This window comes from Scomber scombrus, chromosome 10 (assembly GCF_963691925.1).
Source record: "Scomber scombrus chromosome 10, fScoSco1.1, whole genome shotgun sequence".
Taxonomy (NCBI): domain Eukaryota; kingdom Metazoa; phylum Chordata; class Actinopteri; order Scombriformes; family Scombridae; genus Scomber; species Scomber scombrus.
In genome coordinates, this window is record NC_084979.1 from 12,143,308 (window position 1) to 12,158,026 (window position 14,719).

General features: G+C 39.0%; 3 protein-coding genes across 4 annotated transcripts; 2 read left to right on the plus strand and 1 right to left on the minus strand.

Moving 5' to 3' along the window:
- Window positions 1-2,268: 2,268 nt before the first annotated feature.
- On the minus strand, window positions 2,269-4,868 carry LOC133987397 (chymotrypsin-like elastase family member 2A). 2 transcript variants are annotated; one of them, XM_062426750.1, is made up of 8 exons: window positions 4,823-4,859; window positions 4,487-4,575; window positions 4,287-4,384; window positions 3,805-3,924; window positions 3,540-3,676; window positions 3,075-3,220; window positions 2,758-2,910; window positions 2,269-2,286 (listed from the first exon to the last, which is right to left on the minus strand). In XM_062426750.1, the coding sequence occupies exons 1-8, from the start codon at window positions 4,857-4,859 to the stop codon at window positions 2,269-2,271; spliced, it is 798 nt and encodes a 265-aa protein (XP_062282734.1). The 2 variants fall into 2 exon arrangements, with proteins under 2 accessions (XP_062282734.1, XP_062282735.1); XM_062426751.1 differs by lacking the exon at window positions 2,269-2,286 and having other exon boundaries at window positions 2,743-2,910; window positions 3,805-3,927; window positions 4,823-4,868.
- Window positions 4,869-6,095: 1,227 nt separating this feature from the next.
- Window positions 6,096-9,357, plus strand: LOC133987132 (chymotrypsin-C-like). Its single transcript, XM_062426382.1, has 8 exons — window positions 6,096-6,135; window positions 6,277-6,365; window positions 6,991-7,088; window positions 7,286-7,405; window positions 7,494-7,630; window positions 8,242-8,387; window positions 8,979-9,131; window positions 9,319-9,357. The coding sequence occupies exons 1-8, from the start codon at window positions 6,096-6,098 to the stop codon at window positions 9,334-9,336; spliced, it is 801 nt and encodes a 266-aa protein (XP_062282366.1). The 3' UTR covers window positions 9,337-9,357.
- Window positions 9,358-9,768: 411 nt separating this feature from the next.
- LOC133987133 (chymotrypsin-like elastase family member 2A) lies at window positions 9,769-12,992 on the plus strand. The gene is made up of 7 exons (XM_062426383.1): window positions 9,769-9,808; window positions 10,178-10,266; window positions 10,496-10,593; window positions 11,090-11,212; window positions 11,418-11,554; window positions 12,520-12,665; window positions 12,816-12,992. The coding sequence occupies exons 1-7, from the start codon at window positions 9,769-9,771 to the stop codon at window positions 12,990-12,992; spliced, it is 810 nt and encodes a 269-aa protein (XP_062282367.1).
- Window positions 12,993-14,719: the final 1,727 nt, after the last annotated feature.

A 14,719-nucleotide genomic window follows, 5' to 3' on the forward strand; every position in this document is an offset into this window, starting at 1 on the left:
TAATGTCCATTGGTAACAAAGCACTTCAAATTATTATCTTAATACTTTGTTGAAACCATATTTTAAGTTATGATTGACCACCGCTGGCACACCACCGGGCCTGTGGTGGTCGTGGCCCCACAGCGGCAGGCGTCCTTTATTTTTCTGCATGGAAGGTGGCAACCCTGTGGTACGTTATTTTACATCACAGTATCAATATAAAATAAATAAATAATAATAATATCAGCTGTATCAGCTAATATTAAAAAGAAAGGTATGAATGTCTAATCCAGCAAATTACATTTCTGACAAATCAAGTACAAAAATCATATACAAATCCAACATTATCATAAAGCAATCCATTTTGACATGTGACACATGAGGAAAAGCACACGTGTATAAAGTAATGAAGGCTGAATTCCACTTAGTTGCTTCAGTTTGAGGGTCCTGGTATTGTGCATGCTGGATTACTGTCATACTGCCATGACTCACTGGGACACTTGAATAGAACAAAGCCTTCATTAATGTTATTAGTAACACCTGTGCTTTTCTCGCTATGCCTAGTCTAAATGTCTGCTGCGTCTATTAATTTACAGCATTTGCCCACAATGGTCAAACTAGATTTTGTGCCATCTATTTTTAACCATATTTCCACAAGACCACATGGAAAACTGCACGGTTGGAGCTATGTCTGTTAGCATTTAGTCAATGGTCACATTCTTCTCAGCTATGACAACTGTATGTTTGTTTGTTGTATTGATCTTCGATGCAGTTGTCTCAGGCTCACAGTGGCTGTATCTTAGCTCATAATCAATACAGATGATTGAATGGAGTGACTTTTTTCCCCTGCATTACTGTGATTCACCGCAAGAAACTGGGGAGAGGCAGGGAGATAAAGTGTTTTGCAGCTGCTGCTCCACCTGAAATCATTATCAACTACATACAACTAAAATATGAAAGCAAGATATCATATGTATGTTTTTGTATATGGCGGCTTGATTTCAGACACTCAGGGCTTGTTTTCTCTTGACGTTTTGCAGCCAAACATGACCTTGTGCACCGCAAACAGATGGACGTTTTTATCCTACAGTACAACCGGTTGTTTCATAACCATGAAGCCCTGAAACGAGAACTGGAGGCAACACAGGGAAGAAAACCAAGTAAAACAAGGGACAACTAGGAAGAACAAAATTCAGACCCAATTCTATCAAGGATGAAGACTCCAAAGTTAAGTTATACAAAGGACTGTTATCACTGCAAGTTTTCATTTAGTTGTTGAATAAAACAAGCGCTGTCATAAGGGGCTTGTTGCGCTTGAAAGACAACCTGCTTTTGGTTCTTGTGAAGGTCAAATGTGGATCCACTAACAGATACATTGCTAAATCATTTAGAGCATTGTTCTTCATTACTTCAAACATTGTTTTATTGTATTATGTGTCCTTTCATAATCTGACCAAGCAGAGAAATAGAGGTAGAGGTAGTTTGCCAAGTTTATGGGCTGTCGGTGTATTGCTGACTGCACTGAAATTTTGATCATTACAACCTCCGACTTCATAGCAGGGGCTGAAACCTGGTCACATCAGTATAATAAAAACACTATTAAGTATCTAATCGGAACGACACAAGCAGGAGTTGTTTGGAGGCCAAACACCCTGTGTTTTTTGGATTATTTTCCAAAGCCACTATTCCACTGTACTGCAGGATTGCAAGATTTATATTTATTAAATGGTCCTGCAAATGGTAATACAGAGATTGTGAACCATGCAAAGCAATGACATTACAATTTTATGACTGATTACTGTAAAATTATTTTTTTGGAATCGTCAATATTTTTGTTATTTTCATTTATTTACACTAGATTTTAGTGGCAGATTAAATGGTGGTTGCCGTATTATTTTTCAGGTGTTATTTATAGCCTACTCAATAAAATGCATTTATATCCCAGTTTATTTTCTTTATGGTATCTGATCACAAGTTATGTCTACAACAGTCAGAGCACTTTATAATTTTACTGAACTGAGACCTTTTTCATAACATAATAATGCTTTGAAGGAGATTCACATGACTGAAAAATGATCTTGCTTCATTGTGTAAAAAATATGTGACAGGAAGCATTTCAAGGAAATGAAATAATACATAGAAGTAAAGTGGAAGTTTTAAGAAATGGGTACTTTTAGTTGGTTAACCAGCGAGCAACATTGAAATCAAAGAAGACACTGTATTAGCCACTTCAATGTTTATTTCATGATCAGGTGCAAAAACCTTTCATGACACAAACCAATCCACATCTTAGTAACTGGTCATCACCTAGAAAAAAATAGAAAGCAGAAAGGAAATGTTAAATTCATCCTCTAGAGGGCAGTAGAGCACCTGTGGCTCAATCATAACATTTCCATTCTGTACTCTAATCAACAACTCTTTAAAGTTTCAATGATAAATAAAACAACAATCACTGTGGCATTAAAATGTATAATTTCATATAATAATTTCTGGCAAATTACTGAAGTATTCATGTTAAAAAGCACAAATGAGGGTTTCCTCCTTTTGAATAAAATTAATTTCTCATTTTCATTTCTGACATTAAGAGTCACATAATGAACACTAACAAATGGTTTTAAGTCTCTTCTTTATATTGTTTAAAAAGACAGTAAACAGCTAGCGGCTCCATCTCCAGAGAGCGAAAAAGTTTTAATGCTGTCAGCATGAAACAAAAATAAACACATGTATCATGAGATCTTTTGGACAAATATTCTAATATCCATATCATTTTCCACTTACATTGTTGATCCAGGGGATGTAGGCGCTGACCCTGGTGAAGACGGAGGGCTTCTTGGCGTAGTTGCATCCCATGCTGGAGCCAAAGCTCACCACACCATGGACATCCCAGGAGCCATCAGGGTTCTGACAGTTCAGGGGACCGCCAGAGTCTCCCTGGAGGGTAACAGAGACAAATGTGATATTAGGCAGGATATCAGACAGAGGATGACAACTGCTTTTAGGACATTTATAGATGAAAATGCTCAATGTTTAGATATGCTTATTGTACAGGACCTGGATTTATCCATTACGTCAGTTTGAAAATGAATCTAACTCACGTTGCAGCTGGCCAGCTGGCCATCTCCTCCAGCACAGACCATGTCGGTGGTGACAAGGCTGCCCCACCAGTCACCCCTGGAGCAGGTGGAGTGACTGACCACAGGGAGAAGGGCCTGCTGCAGGATGTCGGCGATAGGACCTCCAGCTTTAGACACACAATTATGAATAAGTCAATGTGTAGCTTTGAGGTGTAATTTCTTAAATAGGCAATTTATACATTTTTCATTTTTAGAAAGTAATGCTGGAACCAGACTCAACCACACCAGCCCTGTACAGATGAATAGACGATGACATTTTAGTTGATCATTAACCTTTTGAGAAGGTTGAACATTTTACTGAGAAAAACAACATCTGGGCTGCGGTGTTCACACAAAAATGACAGGAAAATTAACATATTTGATAGGACATCAGTGTTGCCAGTTAATATTTACCCAAACTCCTTTTAGCCTGTTAATAGAACTTACTCCAGAGACGACCCCAACCAGTGACGTAGCAGGGAGCATTGTGAGCCAGGATATCACCAGAGTTGGGAAGACAGGCAGCCAAGATGGAGTCAGAGAAGGTGACGGGGGTGGAGAGCTTGATCAGGGCAATGTCGTTACTGCAGGATGAATACAAATACCCCAGTTAGAAACAGGATGTAATGAACATTAATAGCATGGGTAAAATTTAAAAAAATCACAAAATAGTTACAGAAGTACGATATGCAGTCTACTCGACAGCACCTACCGGATTCTGTAAGAGTCCCAGTTCTCATGGACGATGATCTTGGCGGGGCTGATGGCGATGGAACCAGCCTCATTGTTCTTCAGGTTGTGTTTTCCCAAATAGACCCTGTAGGTGCGACTGCTGCTTGGTCAGAAAAAAAGAAGGAAAAAAAGGGTCAGAGTTGCATCGTTTTGAGATGTACTTAAGAACACCAAACTTATTTTCAAGTACCTGTCTACCTATTATATTACTACTTGGACTACAGTACAAAGTCAATTCATTTACCTTTTTGTGAATTTCCAAAAAATGTTTCTCTTCTTTTAACATAGAAAATGTTTTATTAACAGTGGCAGTGCTGATTTAAGTACTAACACCAATTCCAGTATCAGGATGTGATAAGTACTAAAGTGTGAGTTCAGATATACCAGTTTTCTTTTTTAAACAGCAAATCTCATATCCTTCCTCATATACCGTCTAGATTTCAGATTTGTTTTTAGCCACACCTGATGCAGTGAGCAGCGGTGAGGACCCACTCATTGGAGATCAGAGTGCCACCACAGGTGTGGTAGTAGTTGCTGCCACTACGGTACTGCAGGGACACCTGTGGAGAACAAACAGGAACAGCACATGCATGTTTTGTCACTTTAAAAAAGGGTGAGGACGCAGAGTGAGGACGCAGAATTTAACAGAGAATAGAGCATACCTGCCAGGGCCAGCTGTGCTCACGGACATCATCTCCACCAACCACCCTGGTGATGGTGGGGGGGTAGGTGGGCAGGCCACACCCGTAGGCTGAGAGACAATAGTGCAGTATTTGATCATTTATGACAGACTCATCAAAATATCAAAAGTACTGTTTCGTTTTGTTATTTAACTATGAATGTTTTCAAGCAGGTTTTGGCAATACATGAAGGTAAAACTTTTTTTTAAACTTAATCCTTCATAACAAATTTATATACCACTTCGTGGGTATATAACTGTGGGCAGCTGTAAGCAGCAAAACATGTAATTTTCAGAACAGAATAGCGTGAGATCTTACCACCAGCAACAAACAGAGCCAAGATCACGAACTTCATTGTGACTGTATTCAGTAGTGGTTCAGAAGGACTTGTTCCTCCTTATATAGTCCCTTAACAGACCTGTTTGAGACCTCTTACGTGATGCAACATTTGTGAGCTCAGCCAGGAAAAGTTGGTGGGGAAAATAAATCAACCTTGAAGATAAGTATACCACAGATATCCCAAAATACACCTTATCTCCCCCAAACTCAACCTCTGTGTGAACTCCACAGATGTCTCAACTTGAAAAGAAGAGATGAAATTAGTCAGAATGAGTAATAATGTATGTAGTATAAAAGTGCATTCCCAATTTTATATGTGAAACTGCAAAATGTTCACTTAAGTCATTCTGGTCTCGCAGGAAATGATGCTATAAATGTAGCTTACTGTATATGTTTGTATGTATTAAAAAATATTAAAAAAACTACAAAATATGCAATAAACTATGCACTTTTATAAATGATGGAAACATCTGTAAACAAATTAGAAGGTATACAGCTAAAACAGTTTATTTTTCATGTGGTAATCTGATGATTATACACATACATCACTTAAGTGACAAATGGTGATGTAATTATTAGAATAAAATAATTCTGAGATAATTGTGAGACTGCAAATTGATACAAATAAGTCATGTAGTACTGTGCAATGAAGTGTCATTTTACGGTAATAGTTTATAAATATTTGTTGCAGCAATTTGACATATTTAGGTTTCTGTAGTTTCTTCTGAACAGAAATGACACGTACTGTGGGCCTATTTATAGAGCAGTGATATTTTTCAGTAAGCACACAGTGCAATCAAACTTCACTGACACAGTGCAGCCACATTGAATGGATTAAGGAGCAATGGAAACTTCCGGCTGTGATTACAGTATTGGTAGTACAGTAGTTTGACCATTTATAAGGGAGGAGATGATATACTGTATTTTGTAGTAAAGGAAATGGTACTAGTGCTACACTTGGTATGGGGCAAGGCACTTTGTGTGAACTCCAGCACTTGATGATAAATGGGGCCTTCATTCCACCGACTTGTTCAACAAACAAGTTTAAAGTAATACAGAACTCCAGGACACTTTGGCCTTGGCCTAGCATTACCCAGTTTTGATGTTCACCTAGCTCCACCCCAGTGTTAAGATTTATCAAAAGGAACATTTCCAAGAATTAGATCTGTTGTTTTGTTTTTTTTAAGTTACATAACATCGTGTAAGGTATAAAAGTGTCTGAGGTTTTATTGCGCACTGTGAAGATACAAAGATGATGAAGTTTGTGGTCCTGGCTCTCTTTGTTGCTGCTGGTAAGGATCTTTTTGATGCTATAAACATCACATGCAATGTTGATGACTGCCGTCTGTATTAAGATACAGTATGTTCACGGATTTCTGCTTTCATTTGGGCACCCATTTACAACTTTAAAAAAAGTCTGTCTGTCTCCTCAGCCTACGGGTGCGGCGTGCCCACCTTCCCTCCTGTGGTGACCAAGGTGGTTGGAGGACACGATGTCGTACCTAACAGCTGGCCCTGGCAGGTAAAACATGCTGAATAAGGACTTTCACTCAGAAAATAAGATAGTGCATGTCTGAAAACAAAACTTCAGGAAAGTAAAATACATTATAGGTTTCTACTAAAGATACACAGTGCAGTATGTGCCAAGTAGACTAGAGACTAATCTCTCAATCAAAGAGGACAAAGCACGGAACGCTCTGTGCCAAAATGCATAAGTGCTTCTCTATTGTGATGTGAGCCCACTGAGAATCCCATTGCTGAATACTAAGCAATCTGTTTATTTGTGTAGCTTCTTTCAAACAAACACAATTCAAAGGCTTTACAAGGTGAACAACATTTGAGAACAGATTAAGAAGCTAAATGAATGAATTTTAATAAAATTAGATACAATAAAATACAAAGAGACCAAAATAACAGACCAGAAATACAGTTACAGTGCAGGAATTTTGAATAAAGTGCAGTCGTGAAAGTAATCACAGGAGAACAGAGTTTTTCATCTAGATTTGAAAATAGCTACAAAAGTCAGGGATGCATTCAAGATCACAAAGAAGTTAGTTTCAGTTGGTGAAGGAGACACTAAAGTAAGCAACTTAGAAAACACCATCAATAATGAGAAAGAATTGATTGCGTTAATATGTATGTTTCAGATTTCACTGCAGTACAACAGAAATGGAGAGTGGAGACACACCTGTGGAGGCACATTGATCTCTGACCAGTGGGTCCTCACTGCTGCTCACTGCATCAGGTATGAAACAGTGGAGCTCAAAACAATCCATGATAAACTATCACAACTCTGCTGACAATGCTGCACTGACCAATAAAATCTATATTCACAATCAGTGATGTGTGAATGTATAATCCATGAGTATAAGATTTGACTTATCTTCTTTTTGATTGTTGGACTAATGACTGCTTCTTGTTGGACTCTCTGTCAACTTACAGCGACAGGGAATACAGAGTGGCCATGGGAAAACACAACCTGATCGAGACCGAGCAGGCCGCTGTGTTCATGGCCCCTGCTAACATTATTGTGCATGAGAAGTGGAACCCCTTGTTCATCCGGTAAAAACATTTCAGTAAACATTAGAGATACTAACTCTTGCAGTTAAAGTCTATGATGGGCTTAAATGTGCGACTGTTCCCTCTCCAGTAATGACATTGCCCTAATCAAGCTGGAGTCCCCTGTCACTTTCACTGACACCATCATGGCTGCTTGTCTCCCCCCTGCCGGCTTCATCCTGCCACATAACAACTCCTGCTTTGTCACTGGATGGGGTCGCCTTTACAGTGAGTGCCCACAACCCTTCCTCTCTTTGAAACGGAATCAGTTTAATTTAACTATAATTTAACTGAAATATCTGATTTCAAGTCAATATATTCAGATTATTATCATGAAATGATAGTTCCATGTCTTGTATAGTCCGTATCATCTCAAAAAATATATCAAGTTAATTTGGCATTTACAGTTGAGAAAGCGTTTTTACTGCAGTTTTAACAAAACCTTTAAGAGTTTCTTTGTATTTAGTGTAGTATACAGTAATATCTTAGCATTTGATCTTTTAATTTATGCTCTGCAGTTATAGAGGTATATGTACAACAAAAGGTAATAAAAAAGAAAATAAGAAAGGAAGAAAGCAAGAAGATTATTAATTAAATCAATAAAATAAAAAGAAATCATCCCTCCTCTACATTACAACACCTTCATAAAAAATAGCTGAAGTCCTGTTGCAGTGTAACTACGTTTAACAGGATGAACGTTGCCTGATTTGCCTGATACTTTCTAGCTACACCATTTGACTTCTGCTCCCAGAACAAAATCTGTATTGTTGAGCTGCTGTTTTTCTCCAGTATTTTACCTGAGCTCAACTCCAGCTTGTGTGCATCTCTTCTTCAAACAGCCGGAGGTCCCATCGCTGACATCCTGCAGCAGGCTCTCCTGCCCGTGGTGGACCACGCTACCTGCTCCAAGTCAGACTGGTGGGGCTTTCAGGTGAAGGACACCATGGTCTGTGCAGGCGGAGATGGAGTTGTGTCTGGTTGCAACGTGAGTCTAATGCATGACACATGAATGTATTATTAACTAGTATTATATCATCCAAAGTCTGAGGGCAGCAATGTACACTAAGCAATAATCTCCATATTCATTCATTATCAAGAGAAGAAAGAAGAACAATATTCTCAAAATAAATAAATAACAAAAATAGATGGTTTACTAAAACTTACATATTTTTCTAGAAGAAACCCATAAATAGAAAAATTAATGATAGCCAACTAAACATAAACATTTAGTTCATATCCTCTTATCATATTTGGTACAACATGAAGTTTTTATTGGTATATGGTCTTGACTAGGGGGAAATGAGACACTACACTCACTTTTGGCTTGTCACATATCTCTCCTATGAATATCATGTACTATTTGTGAAGAAGAATGTCACTTAAGGGTTTAAAATATGAAGGAATTCAATAGAACGTAAATATATTAACATTTAAGCAAAGCACTCACTGTCCGTGTGTCATCATAACTCGTGTTAGATCTAAACACTAAGCACATTCACTGAGTGTTTCAAGAACAAGAAGTTACTGTTAAATGTGGAATTTGCACACTGATCACGTTCTCTCTCACATGACTCAGGGAGACTCTGGTGGCCCTCTGAACTGCCAGAATGCTACTGGCGCCTGGGAGGTTCACGGTATCGTCAGCTTTGGCTCCGGGCTCAGCTGCAACTTCCCCAAGAAGCCCACTGTCTTCACCCAAGTCAGCTCCTACAGTGATTGGATCAGCTCCGTAAGTGCTCTCATTGACTATCTTTAGAGGCTGAAGTAATGAAAAACATTCAAGTGTGCTTTATCAGTGTCTCTTCAAAGCTTACAATAGTAAATAATAAAAAAAGTTTATAAAATAAAAATAAAAAGTGTTATTGCTGTAAACATTATGCTCCATTAAATTTAACTTTCCTCTATCTCTTCCACAGAAAATGGTGGCCTATTGAGAGGACAGGCTTTTGAGATCAAAGCTTCTATGTGCACATATTGAATAAATTCGATGTGGAACTATATTTTGTGCCATTTTGTGTTTTGTACCTTTTTAGGCTTCATTAATAAGTTAGCAGTGTCCCAAAAATATGCAAAGTGAAAAAGCATCGCTGCATTTTATAACTGAGGAGTCAGCCTAAATATTCAGTTACTTTAATTCTAACAAATATATCACCCACATGGTTTAATCAGTGACACAGTGCAAAGCAGACATGTTCCCCAATGGGAGCAGTGATGGGAAAACGCTATCACCAACCACATGTTGCATCCAGAGTCTCGACCACTTTCTCCACGACTTTCTGCTTATGTCAGCCAGTTTTTCCAGGACAGTATAAATACAAGGTTGTTCTTAATACAAGATTTAGGCATACACTACATACTCTACAGTCATGAGGAGTCTGGTGGTTCTCGCTTTTGTGGTAGCTAGCGGTGAGACAGTTTACATTTTCTAATGCTATTTGCTAAAACCTAATTTGCTATAGCATAAATCAGATGGCGAGTCTGTTAGTAGTCTTGCACAGAATGCTAGTAATCACATTTTATTTTTAAAAAAAAATAGTTTACTGTTCTTCTGAACTACTTCATGTTCATTCTTTCCAAGATTTAATCACAAACTGCCACAAATCAATCATAAAGTTAAATGTGTTTGTCTAGTGCCAAAACTGTAACATGACTGTCCTGAAAATGGCCATTGCATTGCAATATTTATCCATTTATGTATTCGTGGAAAATTATCAGTCAGTTGCTGTCACACAAAATGAGAAAATGGTGTTTTTGACATTACTGGCCTTGTTCCAGCCTGTGGATGCGGCCTTCCCACCTTCCCTCCTGTGCTGAGCAGGGTGGTGGCAGGAGTGGACGTCAGGCCTCACAGCTGGCCCTGGCAGGTAGGATCTGGGCTAAATGTGTACAAAAGCATGTTCACTCTGGCCACTGCAGAGCAGCACAATTTTTTTAAATGATCTTTTTAGGAGCATTGAACTTCTGATAGTGATTCCTCCTTCTTTCTAGTGATTTATAAGCTGTTGGAGGGAAATTTTATTCAATTTCAATGCATCTCATTCATCCAGCATACAGCAACAAACACGGTCCTCTCACTGTGCTCACTCTGTTCAGATCTCACTCCAGTCAGACAGCAGTGGGCGCTGGAGGCACGTCTGTGGAGGCACCCTCATCTCCTCTGACTGGGTCCTCACTGCTGCACACTGCATCAAGTACGTTTAACTAAACACTGCCAGGAGTGAAATAATCAATATCTGATGTTTCATCACTTACTGACTCTCAAATGTTCCAGAGTTCTTTTGCCCAACAATAAATGATGCATTTTTATTTTTCTGTAAGCTTAAAAGCTGTTCTTTTGGTGAATGAAAAGATGAAGAAGGTAGTTTTTCTAGAGTTAGCAGCAATGGCCCCAATGCGAGAGTGGCATATATTGCAGAGAAGGTCACACTTTATTGTAAAAGAAAAATTGGTTGTCAGGAAAAAACATTGCACTCAGAAAGAAGGAGATCACACAGATTACTGCAGTAAATTCTGTTAAAAATTGGTTGGTCACCCTAAACAACCATCTATTACCTCTATAGGACAACCAAGCATTTACAAGCCACCATCAACTTAATGACAGTACTGCACACACAGGCAGAAAAAGTCAATACTACTGTCTAAAACCCCCAACAACATGGACACACCATGTCATCTGCCATCCCACAGTGACCGCTACAGTTACAGAGTGGAGCTGGGTAAACACAGCCTGAAGGGGAGCGAGGAGGACTCGATAGCTCTGAGGGCGGCCAGGATCATCACTCATGAGGACTACAACATCTTGCTCAGCCGGTAACAGCAACAGACACCCTCACAGCTCAGTATCACCTCATTGTGTCCAAGTGAAGAACAGAATCAGCAGGCAGAGTATCAATGATCAGTTAACTGGTCATTTTTCACATGGGGCTCTTGATGTAGAAACACATTTATGTGCCAGACACCATGATTTGTTTATCATAACTTCCTGAATGTAGGTGCGTTGTTTCCCCTTTTGCAGTAATGACATTGCCCTCATCAAGCTGTCTTCCCCTGTCACCTTCACTGACACAATCAAGCCTGCCTGTCTGCCAGAGCGGGGCGTCGTCCTGCCCCACGGCGCTCCATGCTTCGTCACCGGCTGGGGTCGACTTTCCAGTGAGTAAATCCATATCAATCTTTCCAGTTCCTTTTAGTCAGTGTCTGTGCATGCCAGTCAATCTACGGCAACTTACCGAGGCCCAATAATATTTTACAGTCATTAGCTGGCCAGAAAAATGTGTCAAATATTCATCAAACTGCTCAACAAGCAGAGTTTAGAACTTTCAATGTGTGAGTTGGAGATTAAGTCCCCACTGCAGCAAACTAACTCTTAGCCTGTGTCCTGAATTATGTGTAAATACCACAAATTCAAAACAGTTCAAATTCCTACAGTTTATTACATAAGATAGTTGATATGTCAAAAGAAATTAAGAGTTAGAATGATGAGTAATGGTGGGTTGGTTGGTGGGTGGGTGGGTAGATGGGTTATGGTTCTCCAAAGCAATTTAGATTACACTAATCAAATACAGTTGCACGAGTGACTTCCCTACAAGAGACATATGACACAATGAGGTGAAAGTGTTTGCCTTTACAACCTGAACAAATCTCATTTCTTCTCTTAGGCCTGACCTGTATCAATAAAAAGGAACTCAAAACATGCTTTCTATTAGGATTAAGATTCAATTTAGTTGACTTAATTTTGCTCAGCTTGCAGTTTACTGCCTTATGGCATTTGAGTATTTTAGTTTACCTCTGGCAAAGATGTAGTAAAATCTGATGAGAGGACCAGATTGAAACCCTCTTATCCGTCCAAAATGAATTCCTTACAGTATACAACATTTTAACAGGGTTTGGATTTTTTATTTAAACCCAGCAAGTCTAACCTTTAATATAATCTAGTCCAATCAAGAGGCATCCCAGCATTTGGAATAGATTTTACTAAATCGAACACATTGTCCTCCCTGGACATCAAATATCTTAATCCACTATTCCACCAAATGCTGTCCCCTCGATGAACCTCCTTCAAAGCAAAAATCTTTGTTTCTTACCCAAGCTCTGGTAAAAGTCTTTCTTCCTGACAGCCAGCGGTCCTCTGGCTGACATCCTGCAGCAGGCTCTTCTGCCAGTGGTTGGCCATGATACCTGCACACAGCCCGACTGGTGGAGCGTCCTGGCAACAGACAAGATGGTCTGTGCCGGGGGAGATGGCGTCACTGCTGGCTGTAATGTGAGTTTATAGAAAAAAAGGTTATGGAGTCATTTAATGGTTAATTACAGCGATCAGTTATGTGATCTGTGAAAACAAAAGCTAGCTGGTAACTATACCTTAGTGTCTGTAAATGAGCTGGTAGCCAATAGAGTATGTGCTGACCTACAGGGAGACTCTGGTGGCCCCCTGAACTGCCAGAACCCCGATGGCTCCTGGGATGTCCACGGCGTGGTGAGCTTCGGTTCTGGTCAGGGCTGCAATGTCTTCCAGAAGCCCACTGTCTTTACGCAAGTCAGCTCTTACATCAGCTGGATGAACACAGTGAGGAATATTTCCATTTTCTAATTACCTTGCCGGCATAAACAATGTACCCTTCAGCGAACAAAAGACTGGGCGTTGGAAAACAGGAAGTGTATTATAATTGTGTTTTCTGTTGTTTACACAGGTTATGACCAACTACTGAAAAGGCCATTCAAGTGTTTGTCAGCAATAACACCAACTATGATTTATAATGTGTTGTCACTTTGTTTTGTTCTCCAAGCTACACTACTATTCATTTACTAATGCAGCTTTTTATATAACAAGAGATTGAGTGCATGTCATGAATACTTAAAAGCAAGAAACCATCTTTTGAACAACTGCACATCCAAACATTTCTCTCAGCTTTCAGTGCAGCAGCTGCTTATCAAGCAACAATTGGTGAACAGTAACAAAGTTTAAAAATACGAATGTTCAAATGTTCAGAAGATTATGGCACACGAGTCACCATAGAATTAGACTTATGGTTATTCAGTAATCACATCAAAATATACTGAGTTAATTAACAAATACTTATTTTTATTTCCCATAAAATATTCATGAGATAAATCTGTTTTCACTCTTGAGAAAAAACACAAATTAAAATAATCATATAAAAAAACATGTTTTCACAGTACACATACAAGAAATAGATTTCAGTAATAAAAAAGAGAAATGAAACAGACAACAGCTTGTGTTTCTACATAAAACAGAAAGTGACCGCTAATCAAAACACTATCACTAATGGATGTAAAATGTTTTGACTACATAGTAAGAAAATTAATCATGTAGTTGTCTGGTCTGCAAATGAGGTACAATGACAATGTCTGCAGTAATGAAAATGACAAAAAAGAGTGGAAAAAAAGAAAAAGAATTAATACACTGCTGCAAGATTCAACTTCAAGAAAAGTCAGAGAAATTTAGACTTCCAATGACAAAGCTGTAGTGGCTCAGTGAATTTGTTGCCCTGTGTTTGACAGAAAATCTGCCAATATGGAGGTGCCCTGGTGGCCTAATGGTTAAAGCGCATACAACATACAACATCACAACAACCGGGGCACCTGCTGCACTAACTGTCGAATAAAGACAGAACTTTAAAAAAAACAAAAACAACTAGCAATATATAATTTAACCTGCTGACAATGTTAGAGCAGCTTTTTTGCTTTTAACTACACTGTTTGACTCAAAGACAAAGTAGAACTCGATGATACAGACAGTCACTGATGAAAGTGCCTTTTGTCCAACAAAACAAGAGAGTTGCGCAACTTCACAAATTTGCTACTGAATTAGTAATTGAATGACTCATAAATCTTTCCATTTGGACAAGTTGAATAAGAGACAGCTGTTGATAAAATAGCGTATGTTTGTGAATTTCCATTTCTCTGAACACAGTGTGTGTACTATCTTTCTTTTGTTTCTGCTCATTCCCAGCATACTTCTTAGTGAAAACAGGGCTGTGTGTCAAGCTGTGGTTGGAGGAATGGTGATGAACAGGCAAGTGAGCAACAGTTGCTGGTATTACAGCGCAGCTGCACAGTCAAAGAGTCTTTCTGTTGGTCATCTTGAGTAAGGACAAAAAACAAGACGAGACTACATGACTGCCTTCACGGCTTGACTTAGCTCACCATGGCTACAGGGTTAAAGCTTTCAGCTATTCACAAGCTCCTTCCATCACTCTCTTGCAGCATACTTCCTTCTCTATCCGTTATTGAAGCAACGCTGCAATGGAAGAGAAACTTAAGTTCAATCATACAATGTCTTTTGAGATGCTTTAG